We start from the raw sequence: 18,742 nt of genomic DNA, 5'->3' as shown, positions 1-18,742 counted from the left end.
GGCTCCGGCTGATCGTACACTTCACATCCTCGTTTACTTATTTTGTAAACCATTTAAAATCATTTTGAAAATCTTTCCTCGATTTAAGACTGGATTCATACGAGTGTTCCTCTAATTCACTCAAACCAAGGCTCTGATACCAACTTGTAACACCCATAAAATTCCAACCAATTGAAAACTTTTTATATCATTTGAAACCATTGAATTATTACATTTTTTTCAAAATAGATTATACATCAGAGTTCCCATAAATCAAAATCGTCAATCGAGGAAGTGTACGGTTACGCCTTCGCCTACCTGTGGCTATCCGTTGAACCCGAAAAGTAAACTGAGATTGTAAGCCCGAAAGCTTAGTGAGTTACCCCCAAAATACCAACCTCATATAACCATAATCATAATCATACCATCTCGACAAATACATAACAGTATCCATAATGAGCCTTCAACCTGACTGGACCACTCCCGAGCCTTCGACATGACTGGACCGCCTCACAGGGCCTACAGCCTATCCGGACCGCTCACCGGGTATATTGGCCTACAACACAAAGCAAGACCACCTTAACCCAACCCCCTAACCAAACAGACATGTGCACATAAGTATCATACTCTAGCTCATATCATATAACAGCCAAACCAATCTAACAGATCACTAATCATAGTAACATCCCAATAACTGGGGTATAGACCTAACCGATCACTAACATAGCATCATCCTAACCAGGACAATCATGTGCACATAGATATCATATAATACTAGAATGTATATTTATAACTGTCAAATCGATCTAACAGATCACAAGCATAGCAACAATCCTAACTAGGATACCGACCAAAGCAGTCACTAACATAGCATCATCCTATATACCAGCATACCGACCTAAACCAAGTCACAAACATAATACCGTCATAATTTACCAGAACGACGATCTAACAGATCAATAAGCATATCAAACAAATACAAGTATACAATCCGAGAAAAGGGTCAGCCTTGGTGCCTTAGACCCTGCTGATATAGTGAGGATAACTCACCTTGCAATGCCGAACTGAACCATGAAATCACGCTCCCGAAACACTGCCCCAAACTCCAACACCTATAATCATCAAAGATCTAATTCATAAATACCCGCTTACCAATTATCCTCAATAGTCGAAACGGTCAACCCTTGGTCAAAGTCAAAGTCAACTATCAAGGTCAACAGTCCATGATGACCTCAACTCGTCGAGTACCCTTAGCTACTCGCCAAGTTCCTTGCATAACTTTCCAACTCGCCAAGTCACCATGCCACTCGCCGAGCCCAAGGTAATCTTCATCGGACTCGCCGAGTTGTTCATCCAACTCATCGAGTTCATGACCATCTTCACGTGACTCGTCGAGTCTACCATGCGACTCGTCGAGTCCCTTCAGTCCTTCATCCATACAGATGCTTTTTAAGCCATGCTAAGGCTCCATACTACAGATCCAACTTCCTAAGGCACGCTTATCACGTAATGTTGCAAACTTTACGTGCATGCAAGGCTCTAATGACTCAAAATGCCAAAACCAATCTTGAAATGGGGCTTTACACTTAAGGAGGGGTTCATGCTTGCCAATGATGATAGCTTTATGGACTTACAAATAAAGAGAGTTTATATCTGAAGTTACAACTTCAGATCTGAGCTCATACCCAATAATAGCTTCATAACCAAGCCATGAAACCCTAACTTCATCCAAAAAGATCTAGAAAGGAAATGAGGCCAAGATCATGAATTGATACCTCAAATGAAGCTAGCTGAGATAGACTTCAGACCCACAAATGTTCTTGCCTCCAACTTGTTGATCTTCAAGTTCCTTGCATCAAGGTCTTTTTCCAATCTTTCAACTTACACTAATATGGACTATACACACGAATTAGGGTTTCTAGACTCTCAAGAGGATGCAAAGGAACTAATGGAGGCTAATGATCCGTTATATAGGGTGCCAAACCCCAGAAATTAGGGTTTCACCCTCCAGCTCCAACTCGTCGAGTCACTCTTCTGACTCGACGAGTTGGTCACTTAAACACATGGCCCAAAGCCTCTGCTACTCGGCAACCAAATCATCGCGTAGATCTTGAATTCATGAGAATTTATAACCATAAATTAGTATTCGAGAATCAGGGCGTTACATTATAACTTTTCAATAATTTCATCAACCATGCATAAATAAATTTTCAGTTTATACAACTGAATTTTAAATCACGAACTGGATACCATTATGTTGCCACCTATAACTTCCTTGATGCCTAAGCAATCACTCATTTCATTGCTCTCTAAGAAAAATCATGTTCAATCGCACATTGCCCTAATTCTTAAAAGAAACTAAAACCTTTCTCCTCGGTTAAAGAAAACATTACTGAATGGGGAATGTCAATGGAAGATGTAAAAAAGCTTTTTGATGAACACTATCTGATGGTTGTGAACAAACAACTCCTAGTACATGATGACATATTTGCTTGTAAGATGGCACTGGACGAACGGAGTCTTTAACTGCAAAATACATTAATTAAGAAGTACAACTCTATGATCACCAAAAAGAAGAATATGGAATAGGTGAATAATAAAATTAAGCTTTCAAAATATATTGATGTGTTCACTTGAAGGTATTCTGATTTTCCCATTCTTAAAATTAGATGCACTAAACATAAGGAACAAAAGATGCTTGCAGTAAATCTGAATAGAAGAGATGATTTTGTAGAATACCCTGAGAGAGTAATTGTAACAGATCTTGTTAATTATGGATATATTGAGTGGATTAAGCTAGCTAATAGTCAAAAGTGCATAAAGGGATTCATGCTTAGGATCTTAGGATGATATTAGATTTAATGATCAACAAGGCTCAAAACTTAAACCTTGTTATAGCTGATACTTATTCCTTTTCATGTTAGTACAAGCTCATCGTCTACTTTTCCAAGAAAAAAGGAGAAGAGTTAAAGAAAAACATGCTAAGAACTTGCTTCGATTTGGATCTTTCATTATTAACAACTCTCAAGTAATGTGTGTTAAATCTGAAGAGTACATGTTAATTCATGAGCCTGTACATGGTATGTTCTATAGAGATGTGAATAAAGTCATGTGCTTCATGAGAATAGATGAGATTCCTAATGATCCAACATCACATATGTTTTAAATTTTATCTGAGAAGGGTGTAGAGCATAAGAAGTCATTGAAGGTTTTCATTACCTTTTGTCCTTTAAATTGGACAAGAGAAAGGAGGATTTGAAGCCTATTGATTACAAAGAGTATCAAACTTGAAATTATCGATGAAACTGAGAAGTTAGAGCATGTGAAAGTAATGTGGTGGGGTGATTAGTTATTTTTAAAGTATGTTTTGACATCATCAAATTATGGAAAATTGTTAGGTCGAACCTATGAATTTGATGAATGTAAAAGTACTTTCATGACATATTACTTCAGTGTATGCTTATGTTATGAAGTTATTCTTAAAGCGCCAGCATGAGTAACTCTTTTGCGACAGTCCCAAATATGAAGTATTATTGATTAGGATCAAATTGTATAATTTTCTTTGATTTGTGTGGATTTCTTTATATCTTTTAGGTTAGTATATGTGTTATGGTATGGTTTGTTATTCTGGATGTACAAATTGATTGTAATCAAAAACCTCCTTGTGAGAAATATATTTCTTAATCATAATAAGTGTTTAATTAAGCTTTGTGATTTTTTGAGTTGTTCTTACTTGTAATTTGGAATTATGTGTTTGTGCGATCCAATACCTACTTAGCAAAACTATTTCTTCGTTTTTCAAGCTTTTAAAGATGTTGAGATATAAGAGTTTCAAGAAGAAGTAGTCCACCACCACCAAGAATGGAAATTTATGCATTATTTATAATAAAGCTAGTAGGTATGTGAGGACCCTCATTAAAGGATCTCTATATATGTTTATCCTTTTTAATTTGTTTTCCATTATGTTTTTCAGTGTGCATATTCTTCCATTGTCAGTATAGGAGATCTAGTAGAACATCATACATTTTTAGAGATGCTTATAGAATACATGGCTTGTAAATTATGACTAGACAATTTTTAATGATTTTAAGTAGCAGTGGTGTGTATAAAGAGTTCTTTCTTTTCTCCTCTATAAATACATGAAACCATGGTTTCTTACAATTATAATTTGAGAGTTTGAAAGACAAAACAATCATTTAGGATCTAATACCAATTATTTAACATAAAACAAATTAGAATAGTTGTGCAGAATATTATTGACAAAACTAATTGTTGGATTAACATGTCTAAGATCATAACTAAATTGGTATATACTTGTAATTAAAAGCAGAGTCATTTTTTGTTACCCTCGTAACCAGAAGTAGCTAGAAATTATATTAGGGGATAGAGGAAATGATTTGTTAATATATTATATGATTAATATATTAATTAGATTTAAATGGAATTAATTACTAGATTAATTAGAATTAATTAAATATCCAAGAGTTGAATTGTAATTGTTTTTAATTGAGCAAGGAAGGAGAATTCTAGAACCCATATACGGGTGTACGGTTTTTGAAGGGTTCCGGAAGCTTTCTGGAAGCTTTCTTAACTGATAAGGATTACCATATTTGAATAGATAAAATAGTATGATTTTATTATTGAAATCTAGGGTTTCCCTTATGTCATATACGTTATAAATAGGACCCCAAGGAATGGAATTTTCATCCATGCTCTTCCCAAGAGGCTCATACCTGAAATTCATCCTTTATCCTCTCTCTCCTATTCATTTTACAATTTCTAGGGCTTTGGTGTGATCCAGTAGAGGCATCATACTTTTTTGTGCTTGGTTTCTGAAGACAAAAAGGAAATGATTCAAAGAGTATTGTTTGCTATAACAATACAAAGGTATGTGATCCTAATCTTATGATTTTCGAATATAACTAGGGTTCTTGTGTTACATAGTATGTTGCTATTAATTGTGAAGACATAGATCCTTAGGTTACGTGTACCCTTGATTGTTAAGAGAAATATTGCAAGTATAATAATTTTTGCAACCTTAAAATTCCATCATCAACAACACATATGAACTAAGAACATATGAAAAATAAAAGCAATATGACGTAGATTAGTAGTATTATCCAAAGTGTAACACATACAAACTCTTAGAAAATCTCACACATATTACACTATGAGAGTTGATTATTTATAAGGGAATATTCATGGGATCTAGGGGACATTTAGTATAAAATTAAAATCAAATAAGATTTCCATACGATCTCTTCCCAAATCAGTGTTCTAAAAGGTGCGCCATGGCGTGAGGTGCGGCGTCGCCGTTACGAAAAGCTTCATAACGTTGCTGTTAGGCGTGGCGCGTGGCAAGGCGTGATATGGCGTGCCATGGCGCTTTATGGCGTGTTATGGCACGTGTTTTTTCATTTGAGACACGTTTTTTTGCTCTTTTTTATACCTTTTCTAATCGGACATACAAGTATTGTGTTTTTTATTAACTTTCTGTTATTAGTTGTTGATATAACACTTCTAAAAACTAGGTATATCTGATATAAATTTATATTTATGCGGTAATATAATTATAAATTAATACAAAATCGTTGCCTTACATCACGCCTTGAAAAACGCCATGGCTCGCCACAACTCGTTAAGCTTGAGGCTTAGCCTTGCCGCCACACCACGTCTCACGCCTTTTAGAACCTTGTCCCTATTACAATGTAAATTATTAAAAATGATACAAAAGACTTCTCTTAGGATACATATTAGATCACCACCACTTTGAACATATAACTGATGGGTTTTGGTCATAAGACATCCTATGTGCTCATACAAACCCTAATGCTTGGATCTAGGTTTCTCTATTGTACATGCTTTGAATCCAAGACTATAAACCCTAATTCTAGCATACAAGTAATCATATTAATATGTAAATAGGTTTAAGATCATACCTTAATTGTTATGTAGCAATAACAATCCCAATTCCTCCTTGAATTGACTTTGGAAGGCTTAGAATCACAAGTGTCACTCCTCTAATGGTTCACAAACACCATGAGCAAGAGGATGAAGAGGAGAGAGGTTGGAGGCTGCCAAAAACGTGTATAAACCCTAACAAGAGGCTTAGCCACGTTTTTGAGCCTTAAGGGGTCTTTATATACTTGGGCTATTAGGGTTATCTAACAAGGAAACCCTAATTTGGATGCTTAAGCCCTAAGCAACCCATAGACTCCTTTTAATCAAGCCCTTGGACGATATCCTTATGGGCTTCCCCATAGAATTCGTCCAACCCTTGATACAAGGCAATCCATGGCCCAAATTGCAATTATCCTATAATTACAATTCCAGTCCCTTAGGTTTAATTAATCTCTTTTAGTCACAAAACTAATTACCAATTAATTATTGACTAATATTAATTAAACAATATGATTTCTCCTTTAATATATTATTCTCATAATACATTAATAAATCATATTTAATCCTTACTCTCCATAAATCATCCTATCAAGTTGCTTTGGTGAAGGCAACCCAAAAGGACCATGCACCATCGGGTCAAGTACATACCAAAATAGTTATGGACTTAGACACTAATCCAACAGTCTCCCACTTGGATAACTCTAATAACTATTTTGCGTATGACTTCGGATCCCAATCTGCAATCGTAGCTTTCCAAAGCCGCTGTCAACTCTGATCACATCAGATACGCGTGTCCTTAGATAAGGGATCATATATTCCTCCATTCTAGATATCGTATGAGATATGATTTCTAATCATTCTCTTTGTACTATATCTCGATTTCCGATTTATGACGACAGACTAACTGAACAAATCAAATTAGCCCTAGCCCGGCCGAGCATTTACGTATGTCATCACTAAACCATCGAGGGGCCCAAAGATATCGCTTTTATTCTTTGAATAAAAGGAACGGATAAACTTTGATACAATGCTTGCTTGCACTCACTAACCAAATCACACACAACAATATGTTTTATAACACCAAGTTACTAGTGCGTTTACATATTATCAATGTGCAACCGATTAGCAAGATACAACTCACACATCTCGGTTTCAAGAATATAAGATGTTATCGTCTCACTAATCACTCAAGATAGTGATCCAAGTGAGCGTGGGTTTAATCCAATGCTCAAATCATATTCATAAGCACTCATGAACGTTGCAGCAAACATTTGCTTATGTCTAATACTCTTTTAGACAATCCACACACCAATTCATGACAATCTTCATTCATATCTACTTCCAACATATGAACGATTGTGGCCCGTTCGAATAATTCAATTATTCTTAATAAACTCAATTATTCTGGAAGTCAAAACATGCAAGGTGAAACACAAGAATAATACTAATCTCATATGGCCTCAAACCTTTGAGTATAAACAAAACATGTTTTATTTATCACCATATCGATTACTCATTATTTGTCGTTTCGGGTAATCAACTTTATACTTGAATTATTACACTTGTCTCATGCTCCTAGCATGCACACAATGTTTACCTATGGTTTTTACTTTGTAAAATAGACAAATTGAACACATTTCCAATCATTCTCATTTTACAAGTCCAAATCCATTTTCTTAAGTGTAAGAATATCAAATTCTTGTTACTTATAGAATATACTAGATTCTAACACTTTATGCAACGATCCTTTTGTAATGTCACTGCACCAAAGTCTCAAAGACTATTGCCAATGATATTACAAAGTCCTTTATCGTAGATTGTTACAAGATAATTCCTTAGATATGATGTCTCTCACTCAAAGTACATTCCTTTGAACATCCTTTTGCATAAAGGTTTCTAATCTAGTCATAGATTTTCAATATTTACTTCCCAATATGGACACGCTTCCATATTTTCCATATGACAACTAATTTCTTAATAGAATCTTATCTATTCGTAATGATGTCGATATTGTCCATCCAATATGGAAACATTTCCATAATTTCCAATACTATACTTCCAACTACTCACAAGCGACCAATTCTCGTCAACCTTCGAATCGTCCTTTGATAGTTGTTTAATTATTTTAGTCAGAGCCAATTCTAGTCCCTTTTCCCTCTAAATGCGCTGGACATTTGGAAAATTTTAGAATGGTCAAACATTAAAGCATTTGCAATCGATCCTATACCCGAAGCGCATGGGACATGACGCACAATGTTTTATTTTCTATATTCTCAAAATTCGAATTGTGAAGAGGAATGCCGTAATCATAATCGAAATTTTAAGAACACACTATGTACCTTTGACTAAATTTATTAACATTCCACAACCTAATCCTTTAGATTTGAAATGAAGCATAATATTCTCTCCCTTAATTATAGGAAAACAACTATACAACCTTTACGACTTTGCAAGATATAACTCTTGTTTTTCTATAATTAATATTGCCAACTTGCAAAACTTTCCATAATAATCATACAATCATAACTTTTATGCTCCCACTATCATGATGATTATTATAAAACATAACACTTATGCTCCCACTAGCTTCGACATGTATTCATAAACATCTTAACTTTCAGAAAAAACAATACTTATTGAATTTCTTAACTTCATGTTTCTAATACTTAGTGCTTTGATAATCTTTTATCAAGGCTTCTTGAACTTATACACTTTTGCCTTAGATAGTTCATATGTGTGTCTTAACAATTAAGACTAATTGCCAAACCTCACAATTCAAATTATGGAAAGGGATGTCGTAACCATGATCGAATTTGAGAATGCAATTTTACAATCACTATCTTTTAAAATCTTTCTTAGTGAAAGCATTTTCTCACAATCATTTTCATGAAGGAGGAAATCTTATGACACTTAGATTTAAACGGTGTATGTGTTCCTATCCATGTGAATTTGTTAAAAACCAAAGTTTACGACAAATTCAAACTCATATGGATCGAACTTCCTTAATCTTGATTTCTTGCCTTATGGTAGCACAGCTGCCCACCACGTCTTCCAAGTAGTTAGGCAGCTCACCTTTTCCTATCAATTTACTTTCCATTGATCAAGGTCCTTGCCTTTTATGCATTCAAATGAGAACTCATAGGACTCACATGCATAATTAACTCGATTGGATTGGCATAGAAACAAAATGATGTCTTCACGATAGGTTGTAAACCTCAACTCGTGTGCTAGTGATAATCGATAAGGTTTATTTGATTTGTTCTTGAAACTTTTCAAGACTATTAAGACTCCCACTAACTCCTTGACATATACGATTCTCTTATCAAAACATTTCTTGACAAACAAATATTCAAGAGTTAGTGTAGCTTTTATCAAAACAAAACACTTCATAATTTTGGTCTTAGTTGGTCTTTGTCTTATCCAAGACATCACAACTTTCCACAATTGATGAATGTTATAACCTTCTTAATACTATTCACTCAATGTCACAATCTTGACTTTAAGACTTGTTTTGGAACGAAGTATGATTGACTTCTTGATTTGACCATTTCTTCAATCTTTGATTCCTCTTCTTGGAGGATCAATTGAGATATGGTTCTTAATCATTAAGACCTATCATAAAGCATAAAATCCACTCTCCCTTCTTCTTAGAATGGAGAAACTCTTATCTTTTGGCCTATTTGATTCTTCTTATTCGTTTTGCTATTGATCTAAACCCTTTAATCAATTCAAAATTACACTTAATCTTGTAAGTATAATCATATTTACTAAACCTTTAGTAAATCATGACGAATATCTTTGTTACTCTTATGGTGAACTTGATCAACACACAACTTTGTGTATTCGATCTCCTAGTCCTTCACTTGACACTTTGTCAATGAATTAGTCTAATTTCCAAAATATGAAATTTCTCATTCATCGTGCAACCAAGTTGCATGATTCCAAGTTTCTGTCCGATTGAAACTTTGGGCGATCAGAAACTCTCCCTATTTGGTAAATTCTCGACGTTTCCATAAATAACATAACTAAGAATCATATCCATTCGTTGTAGAAATATGCAAACACCAATTTTCATAACGATTTCATTGCAAGGAAGTAAACAAATAAATAAATAAGTCAATCAAAATTTATTTTATTTATAGAAGCAGCGGAAAAACATTTGTCCTTACAATGCAAAATCTATTGAAAACTATGTAAAAAGAAAATTTCTAACAACTCTATCATAACTATCTAAGCTCAAAATCCAATCTTCAAGTCCATGAGATCGAGATCCATCTCTTGTGATTAGATTCATCTTGCTCTCTTATCAAGCTTCCTTTCTTTTCACCGATCCTTCAAAACATTCAAATGCAATCTTATCACATCACGTATTAAGAATCAATGAATAGGAACTTAATGGAGTTAGATAGTGGATTCTTACCTAAAGCGTAGTCATACTTTTGACTCTCCTATCTCTTAGATCTCTTAGGTAAATAGGGCAACTTCGTCTCCAATGCCCCTTCTCTTGGCAATAAAAGCAAACTGACTCTTTTGGAACAACACATGGAACTACCTCAGACATCGCCTTTCTCTTATGATCAAACTTTTCGATCATTGCATGTCTTTCATTGCCATTGTCTATATCCATAGAGGTCTTGAAGGCAGATTCACCAATCAACTTTTCTTTTCTATTGCGCCAAACCATTGCTGATTCAGCAGCAATAAGCATGTAGGTGAGATCTATAAGTGTCACGTCGTGGTTCATCATATAATACTCTCTTACGAACTCACTATACGAGTTAGGAAGTGACTGAAGAACCCAATCAACAGCCATCGCTTCACTGACAATGGATCTCATCATTCTTAATCTATCAATGTGTTACTTCATCCCTAAGACGTGTGCACACACCGACTTGCCCTCTTTATGTTTACTTACCAAAAGGGCTTGAGTGATATTGAACCTTTCAATTTTACAATCTTCTGGGTTAGGGAGAATAATTGGAGGAGGAGGAGGAAGTGAAGCATGATTTCTTGTTCCTCGAATCGTGGAATATCATCTTCATGTGGAGTGCTTGTTCCACGGGATTTGAGAAGACCATAGTTGTCGAACTTTGACATCGGGAGAAAAACGAATTCAAGTTAGTTGATTGATTGAGTTCTTGGTAAATCACCCAAATGAAATTCCAAGGCTAGGACCCAACACAATATTCTACAACTCGGGAGAGGGATGCCGTAACCCAAATTGAAAAATATTTGAAGGTAAGTGAATGACGATTCACTAATTTCCACCATGAAAAACGAAAAATAATTTGAAGTTTTAAATCTATGAAAACTCCTAGATCCTTTGAGATTCATTGAATATTTCAATGGCATGTTTAAATCTCGATATGCCCCTCTTGTTTGTGACTGGGATGCCGAGGATCACAAAGCGGGTGTGAATAACCATGCAAACTACATGGTGCCCTCACATGTTACAATCACCTATTCGATGTGCCGGTAAACCACACACGCTCCACCGAACTATGACAAACATTGAGTCACCCTTTGCTACCTTTGCTTAGAACCATTTAGTGTGCCGGTAAACCACACACGCTCCACTAACGTCTTCGCAAGGGCACAAAGTGTAATTTCATGGAATTGCATCAATTCACTTTTGTCTAAGTAACTAAGATTGGGAATTTGAAAAACATTTAGTTACTTTGTATTTCATTATACTTATAATGGAAGGTTTCGTCCTATCCTACCCGTTCGGCTAACGACCCTCCACTAGTCAAGAGTGCGGTGGGTAAGAGTGGATACCCATTCAATCGCCATTTTATAGGCAATTTCCTTAAACACCCCTTATAGACCAGCTTCGTGAATGAGGCCTACTAACGGTAAGACTGACTTTTACTCATACATATATATAATGTTATACTTTTAATGTTATATATAGTATAGGGTGTATTTTATACTTTTAAAATACTATATGGTTAACTTTAACAATTACACTTTTAATTCAATTAAATGGTTAACCTAAACTTTTATGGATTTATTAAACCTCTTTTAATTATACTCCTTAATTAATTAATAAAACCATAAGGGTGTGATTTGAACTTTTCAAAACATTACTAGGGTTTTAGAATTTAACATTCCTAATTAAACTTTTAATCAACTTTTAAATTCCAAAACTTGAGGGAAAATTTTGAAACATTTCAAAACATTAGGGTTAGAATTTAAATATACATCAAAATTAAACCTTTTAATCAAAATTTAAATTCCAAAACTTGATGGCAAGTTTTGAAACATTTCAAAACATTAGGGTTTTAACTATTTAAATTTCAAAACTTCAAAACTTTTGGGTTCAAATTTAAACTATAAAACCTAAAGGGGAAAATATGAAACTTTTCATAACAACAAGGATCAAATAACAAATAATCTAAACTAACATTTAATTACATAATTATCCATATTTGATTTGTTTAATGATTTCTTGCAAAACAATTTATCAATTTACTCAAAATAATTAATCAATTATCTTATAAGGAAACAATTATCTTATTAATTGATAATTATCTTTAATTAGATCAAGAATATAGTCATATATATCATAAAATCGGATTTAAATTGATCTAACATGATAAGGTAACTATCCATATGCAAAAACAGCAAGAAATCCCGAGATAAGCATTATCTGACGAGTTGACTCGTCGAGTCAGGCATGGACTCGTCGAGTCTGCATGGACTCGGCGAGTTCAGCCATGGACTCGGCGAGTCCAGCCTCCAGAATCCAAAAAATCGAATTTTCCAGTTATACAATGCATCAATACAATTGAAACCAAGCTAGTCTCTGATACCACTGATGGGTTTTGGTCATAAGACATCCTATGTGCTCATACAAACCCTAATGCTTGGATCTAGGTTTCTCTATTGTACATGCTTTGAATCCAAGACTATAAACCCTAATTCTAGCATACAAGTAATCATATTAATATGTAATTAGGTTTAAGATCATACCTTGATTGTTATGTAGCAATAACAATCCCAATTCCTCCTTAAATTGACTTTGGAAGGCTTAGAGTCACAAGTGTCACTCCTCTAATGGTTCACAAACACCATAAGCAAGAGGATGAAGAGGAGAGAGGTTGGACGCTGCCAAAAACGTGTAGAAACCCTAACAAGAGGCTTAGCCACGTTTTTGAGCCTTAAGGGGTCTTTATATACTTGGGCTATTAGGGTTATCTAACAAGGAAACCCTAATTTGGATGCTTAAGCCCTAAGCAACCCATAGACTCCTTTTAATCAAGCCCTTGGACGATATCCTTATGGGCTTCCCCATAGAATTCGTCCAACCCTTGATACAAGGCAATCCATGGCCCAAATTGCAATTATCCTATAATTACAATTCCAGTCCCTTAAGTTTAATTAATCTCTTTTAGTCACAAAACTAATTACCAATTAATTATTGACTAATATTAATTAAACAATATGATTTCTCCTTTAATATATTATTCTCATAATACATTAATAAATCATATTTAATCCTTACTCTCCATAAATCATCCTATCAAGTTGCTTTGGTGAAGGCAACCCAAAAGGACCATGCACCATCGGATCAAGTACATACCAAAATAGTTATGGACTTAGACACTAATCCAACAATAACTTGTTGGGTTATGAGGGATCTTTGGCCATAAAAGTGCACAGTATAAGCAATAAACAAATTAACCTCATAAGTCAAAAGACGAATCAAAGTTCAACCAGATCTAATGCAATAAATAAAATAAAATAAAATAAAATAAATAAAACCTTGTAGTCTTTGAAAGCTTTGTAGATTTAGACGGAGAGAGGATTGTTAAGACTCCAAAGTGGAACTCTTATTTCGTAGTCGCACCCAAGAAACATATCAACAACCATGACATCTCTACATCTGATGAACACACTAAAGACCAAAACCCAAATATGGAATCGCTGCCTATGCACCGTGTAATGAATTTACCCGCCACGTAGGTGTGACTACGCATTGTGTAGCAGACGAAAATCGAGGAGAAGGGAGAAGATAGAGCAAGCATTGAAATTATGGCTAAAAGATCGATCTAAATTTGGTTATGTGCTACTCTATTTATAGGGGAAGCTTAGGAACCCTTATGAGATAATTACTTGTTCGTTAAGTAATTATCCATAAGTTTGGTAATTATCTTAAAAATCTCACTTTCAAATCTTTACACTTAAAACCTTTAAATCTACAAGTTTCTCGTTAAATAATTAAACCGTCAATTACTTAACAAACTAAAGTCCAATAAAACCCCTTATGTCATTTGTTGCAATGCCATGCATGTAACCTAGAAGAATTTTACAATTAGTAGTAATATTATCAGTTGTTGTGATTGTAGCGTTCGAATTGTTCATCACTGCAAAAAACTTAACTTCCGTTGAGTGCTACTTTTGGGTTCCAACAAATACTTTCTGTATTCTTTTTGTCTAATTAGATAAGGAACATTTGGAATCCAATATAAATGTGATCAACGTGTGACTTAAACAGGTTGCTATCAATATATTCAACATGATCTCGTACTACCACCTTAAAAATTCTAATAAGAACATTTTAAATTTTTAATATAATACATATTTTCATTTTAATATGAAAATAATATAATTAATTTGAATATATTAAATCAATCTGATACTATATATATATATATATATATATATATATATATATATATATATATATATATATATATATATATACTATATATATATATATATATATATATATATATATATATATATATATATATATATATATATATATATATATATATAACCCTCATAATTGATATGATTGTATATTGGATACATTTAATTTGTATTCATGGTATAAAAGAATAAAGACTCCGATATGTCTAGGAATGATTAGTTGCTTTCTAACTCATTATTGTTGATGCTATGTGGGGAAGGGTTGCACCCCACATGACTATAACTTGGCCATGTACATTCCATTAAATTTTTGGAATTAAGTCGATGCATAGGTATATGTGCAATAAATATTTTTCCTTTCTAATATCGTGTGTTCGAAATAGTAAATCTAACTTTTGTATTTTATCCACAAATTAATTTCACAATAACGACAAGTCACTAAAATGTCAAAATAGAAATGGAGAATATCTTCCATCACTCATACCCAACAACACTATCGTTTGTTACACAAGTTGGTAGATATTTTGATTTTGAATTAACCGATAATGATTTAAGTGCATTGAAATGTAGTAATGATGAGATAGGCAGGTGCATAAGGAACACAAACATATTTTAATAGTAGGAAGTATGTACATATCAATCATGTTATCCTCAAACTGTGTGGTCCCACATACAAATGGCATGGGGGAAGACACAATATAGGCATATCATGACTCACGACTAAACTTAGATTCTAAAAGCAAACCATCAAAATCCAAATAAATTAAACCAAAAGAAAAACACCAACACAAATACAAAACCAATTCCCACATTGTCCCCCTCCCATTCCTACATCAAATCTTCACTTTAATCCAACCAAATCATTCCCTTCCCACCTCCTCCCATCAATCTCACATTTCCCTACTTATACCCATGTGAAGGGTAATTTGGTAATTTCACCATCTAGGATGGTGGGCTTCGTGCGGGCGATGGGGTATGATGGTGGCTCTCGGAAGGAAGGGGTTATTTTGCTTTTGGTGGTTGGCGGTCATCGATCCATGATGGAGGGCTTTTGGGAGGCCGGTTGAACCGATTGCAGATGATGTAGCGGCCGCAGATGAGGATGATGATGACGAGGATACCGCGACACGCTCGCATTGAGGGCACATTGTTAATGTTGTCGGAGGATTCATGTTCATGTAAAATTGTGGAGACAATTTAAGAGCTCTTAGCTCGTTGACTTCCTTTTGCAAACGTCTGTTTTCCTCCGTTAACGTATCACAACAACGCTTTAAATACTCACAATCGACCTCAGTCTGCTTCAACTTCGTTCTACAAAAAAATTACGTATCCGAATCCGACTATCAGTTTTAAAATCTAAATATAACATTATTAAAAATAATAATAATAATATATTAAGGTACAATTTCCATGAATTTGATGAAACTAAGAAGAAAAAGACAATTTATTTGCCATGGAGGTCAAATCTACCAATGTAAAAAGGTCAAAGTTGTCATTATTTGAGATGAGACACTAATTTCTTGAAAAGATAAACTCATCGGTACTAAATGAGTTGACTTTATATCACAATTTATTTGGTCTATGACTAATAAAGACATCATATTAATGACATTTCACACCTTTTATTGGCAACAAACTGTAAATAGCAAAAACCCACCAATATTGTTCAACTAAATGTACAAACTCATGATGCATGTACTACATATCCCCATGATGTGAGGGTACCAATGTACTTGTAGTCGATTACTCAATTCTATCCACTTGTATCACATGCATCGATAGATGTACATAATATGATATTTTAAGGGTTAAATAATAATAACATCATTAAAACACTTTAGAGTCACTATGGTACAATTGTTAATGCATGAGAAGTACTTGTCAATAATGCTACTACAGTCTTAAGAGAAAAAGTGGTTAGTTTAGGAGTACTATATGGATTAATGATGGTACCATATAACGACAACCTAAACATTGTTAATTTACGAAAATACCCTCAAGGAAAGATTAATTTTCTACCTTGCCCTTCTGTTTTGAAACCATACTTCCACCTGCCTTGGCCTAAGATCCAGCTGTTTTGCTAAGGCTAGTTTTTGCTTCTGATAAAATTCAAAAAAAAAAAAAAAAAAAAAAAAAAAAAATTAGAAAAACAGCTCAACAGCACGGTCTACAATTAATTAAAATGCCCTTGATGTTGAATTAAATTACAAAACATGCCACTAACCGGATTGAGAGTGTTGTGCTCCTTGAATGTTTCTTCGAGCACAGCCGCCTGATCCTTTGATAGCCGGAGCTTCTTCCTTGCCGCCGATGCTTCTCCACCGTCGTCGTCATCATCACCACTGATCCCGTGCGAGCTTGATTCTCGCTCCGCCTCGTTCTCTTCACGCTCGACTCTCTTCCCACTCACGCTCGACACCGTGCTGTTCGGGGAGGAAACCAATGCTTCGTCGTCGCGCTCCGCCGTTAACGCCACCAGAGTTGACGTCGACGGCAGCCGGTTAACGTCTATTCCTCCGCGTGAGTAAGATCTCGTTTCCGCATTCAGATCTGCAGTTCCGATTAAACAGCAAAAAATTCGTGAGACTTTTGGATTTGGATGAATCTGTACGTGTACGCGTGCGTGTGTATGTGTGTATATGCGCGCCTTATCTCGGCATGTGTGTGTATCCACACACATTACGTGCATCGACGTGTTGTATTACATGCATCGAAATTTGTGCTTACACAGTTTCAAACCGCTTCACTAGAATCACGCAGTCACAACAAACAGTTTCGTTTTGCACTACATGCATTGAAACTTGTACTTACCGGGCGGAAGAACAGAAGAAGATGAAGGTGCAGCATGATTGATCATGAACGAAAGCTTCTGATGATTCGTCGCAACATGATGCCGTTGTTGAACTAATGACAAAGGAGGAGAAGGCAACAGATTCAACGGGAAACGTGTCGTAGTCGCACCGTTCGAACCGGCAACAACCGTCAGCGGCGGCGGTGGTGGCGGTGGATAATTTTCCGAGCATTTCAAACTCAAACTCAGCCCCAAACCATCATCCTTCTCACCCATTTTTCTCTCTCTAAAAACTTTTCTCTCTAGAAATCGTTGATGGGATATGGCAGAGGGACAAAGTAGAGTGATTCTAAATGGGTTTTGGTTTTTTCACTGCCTTTTTATTTCCCTTTAGCTGATTCAGAGCTTAATTCACTGTGCACTGCTCAGAGAAACCATCAGCACCACCTATATGTCTACATATGTATATATACATACAAACATATATATCTATAGGATGAGAGAGAAATAAGGTGGTGATATGTGCAATCATGAAATGTGTCAGGGGTGGCTCTATTGGCACAATGATGATGATGGGATTGAGCTTTGGCTTTTGCTTCAGCTTTTGCATGGAAGAGAGAGAAAGAAAAGAGGAGAGAGAGTGAGATTGGTGTGAATCGGTAAAACTTTAAGTTGGTAAATGCTTTATAAAGGCCAGTAATTTTTGTGTTTAAAAGATAGATGTATCAGTGGTTGTACTATATGCATTAAGTATTGTATGGTGATTTGGTAGTGAGAATCTTGGATATTGAATACGGGTGATTTTGTTAACTGTGGTTGAGTTAGGTTGACTGAAGGATTGGTAAAGACTTTCCTTTTAGCTAGTGTAGTCACCATCCCCTTTCTTCCTAAATAAAAAGGATAAAAGAAAATTGAAAATACAAAAACAGACAATTTTCTCTTGTCTAAATTTGGAATTATTTTTAATTCGGTTATTTATTTGTTTATTTATTGTTCTGAAATTAAACTATTAACTTTTACCAATAACGAATTAGGTTAATAAAAGAAATTATGTATGACCAGAAAATAATTATGTAGCGTAAATAATAAACGGTTTTAATTAGAAATAAATCATATTTTATTTATAAATAAATACTTCATTTTAAAAATGTTTTATCTATCATTAAGTTAACATTCATATGCGGCACGTATAAAAAAAATTAGATTGGAAAATTTGGAATTTATATTTTTTTTAGGAGAATTTCATATCATTTTTAAATTTCAAAATATCATATTTATTCAGTTTAATTTATTAATATCATATTAAACTTTTATAAACCTTCAATATATTATATTTGCCTAAATCTTTTTTTTATAATGTTTTTAATATTTTATAATTGTTGGGTCAAAAATATGGTTTATAATTTGCTTTTC

The 18,742-nt window shown here is 34.5% G+C and overlaps 1 protein-coding gene across 1 annotated transcript; it reads right to left on the bottom strand.

The window, feature by feature from the left end:
- Window positions 1-15,131: 15,131 nt before the first annotated feature.
- Window positions 15,132-17,966, bottom strand: LOC145037758 (homeobox-leucine zipper protein HAT4-like). The gene is made up of 4 exons (XM_078986467.1): window positions 17,350-17,966; window positions 16,763-17,088; window positions 16,558-16,637; window positions 15,132-15,849 (listed from the first exon to the last, which is right to left on the bottom strand). Exons 1-4 carry the CDS (start codon window positions 17,603-17,605, stop codon window positions 15,474-15,476), a joined length of 1,038 nt encoding a protein of 345 aa, XP_078842593.1. The 5' UTR covers window positions 17,606-17,966; the 3' UTR covers window positions 15,132-15,473.
- Window positions 17,967-18,742: the final 776 nt, after the last annotated feature.

The sequence above is a fragment of the Lactuca saligna genome, chromosome 3 (genome assembly GCF_052625555.1).
Source record: "Lactuca saligna cultivar CGN05327 chromosome 3, ASM5262555v1, whole genome shotgun sequence".
Classification (NCBI taxonomy): Eukaryota; Viridiplantae; Streptophyta; class Magnoliopsida; order Asterales; family Asteraceae; genus Lactuca; species Lactuca saligna.
The sequence above is the reverse complement of the archived record's forward strand: the minus strand, read 5'-3'. Positions and strand labels throughout refer to the sequence as shown.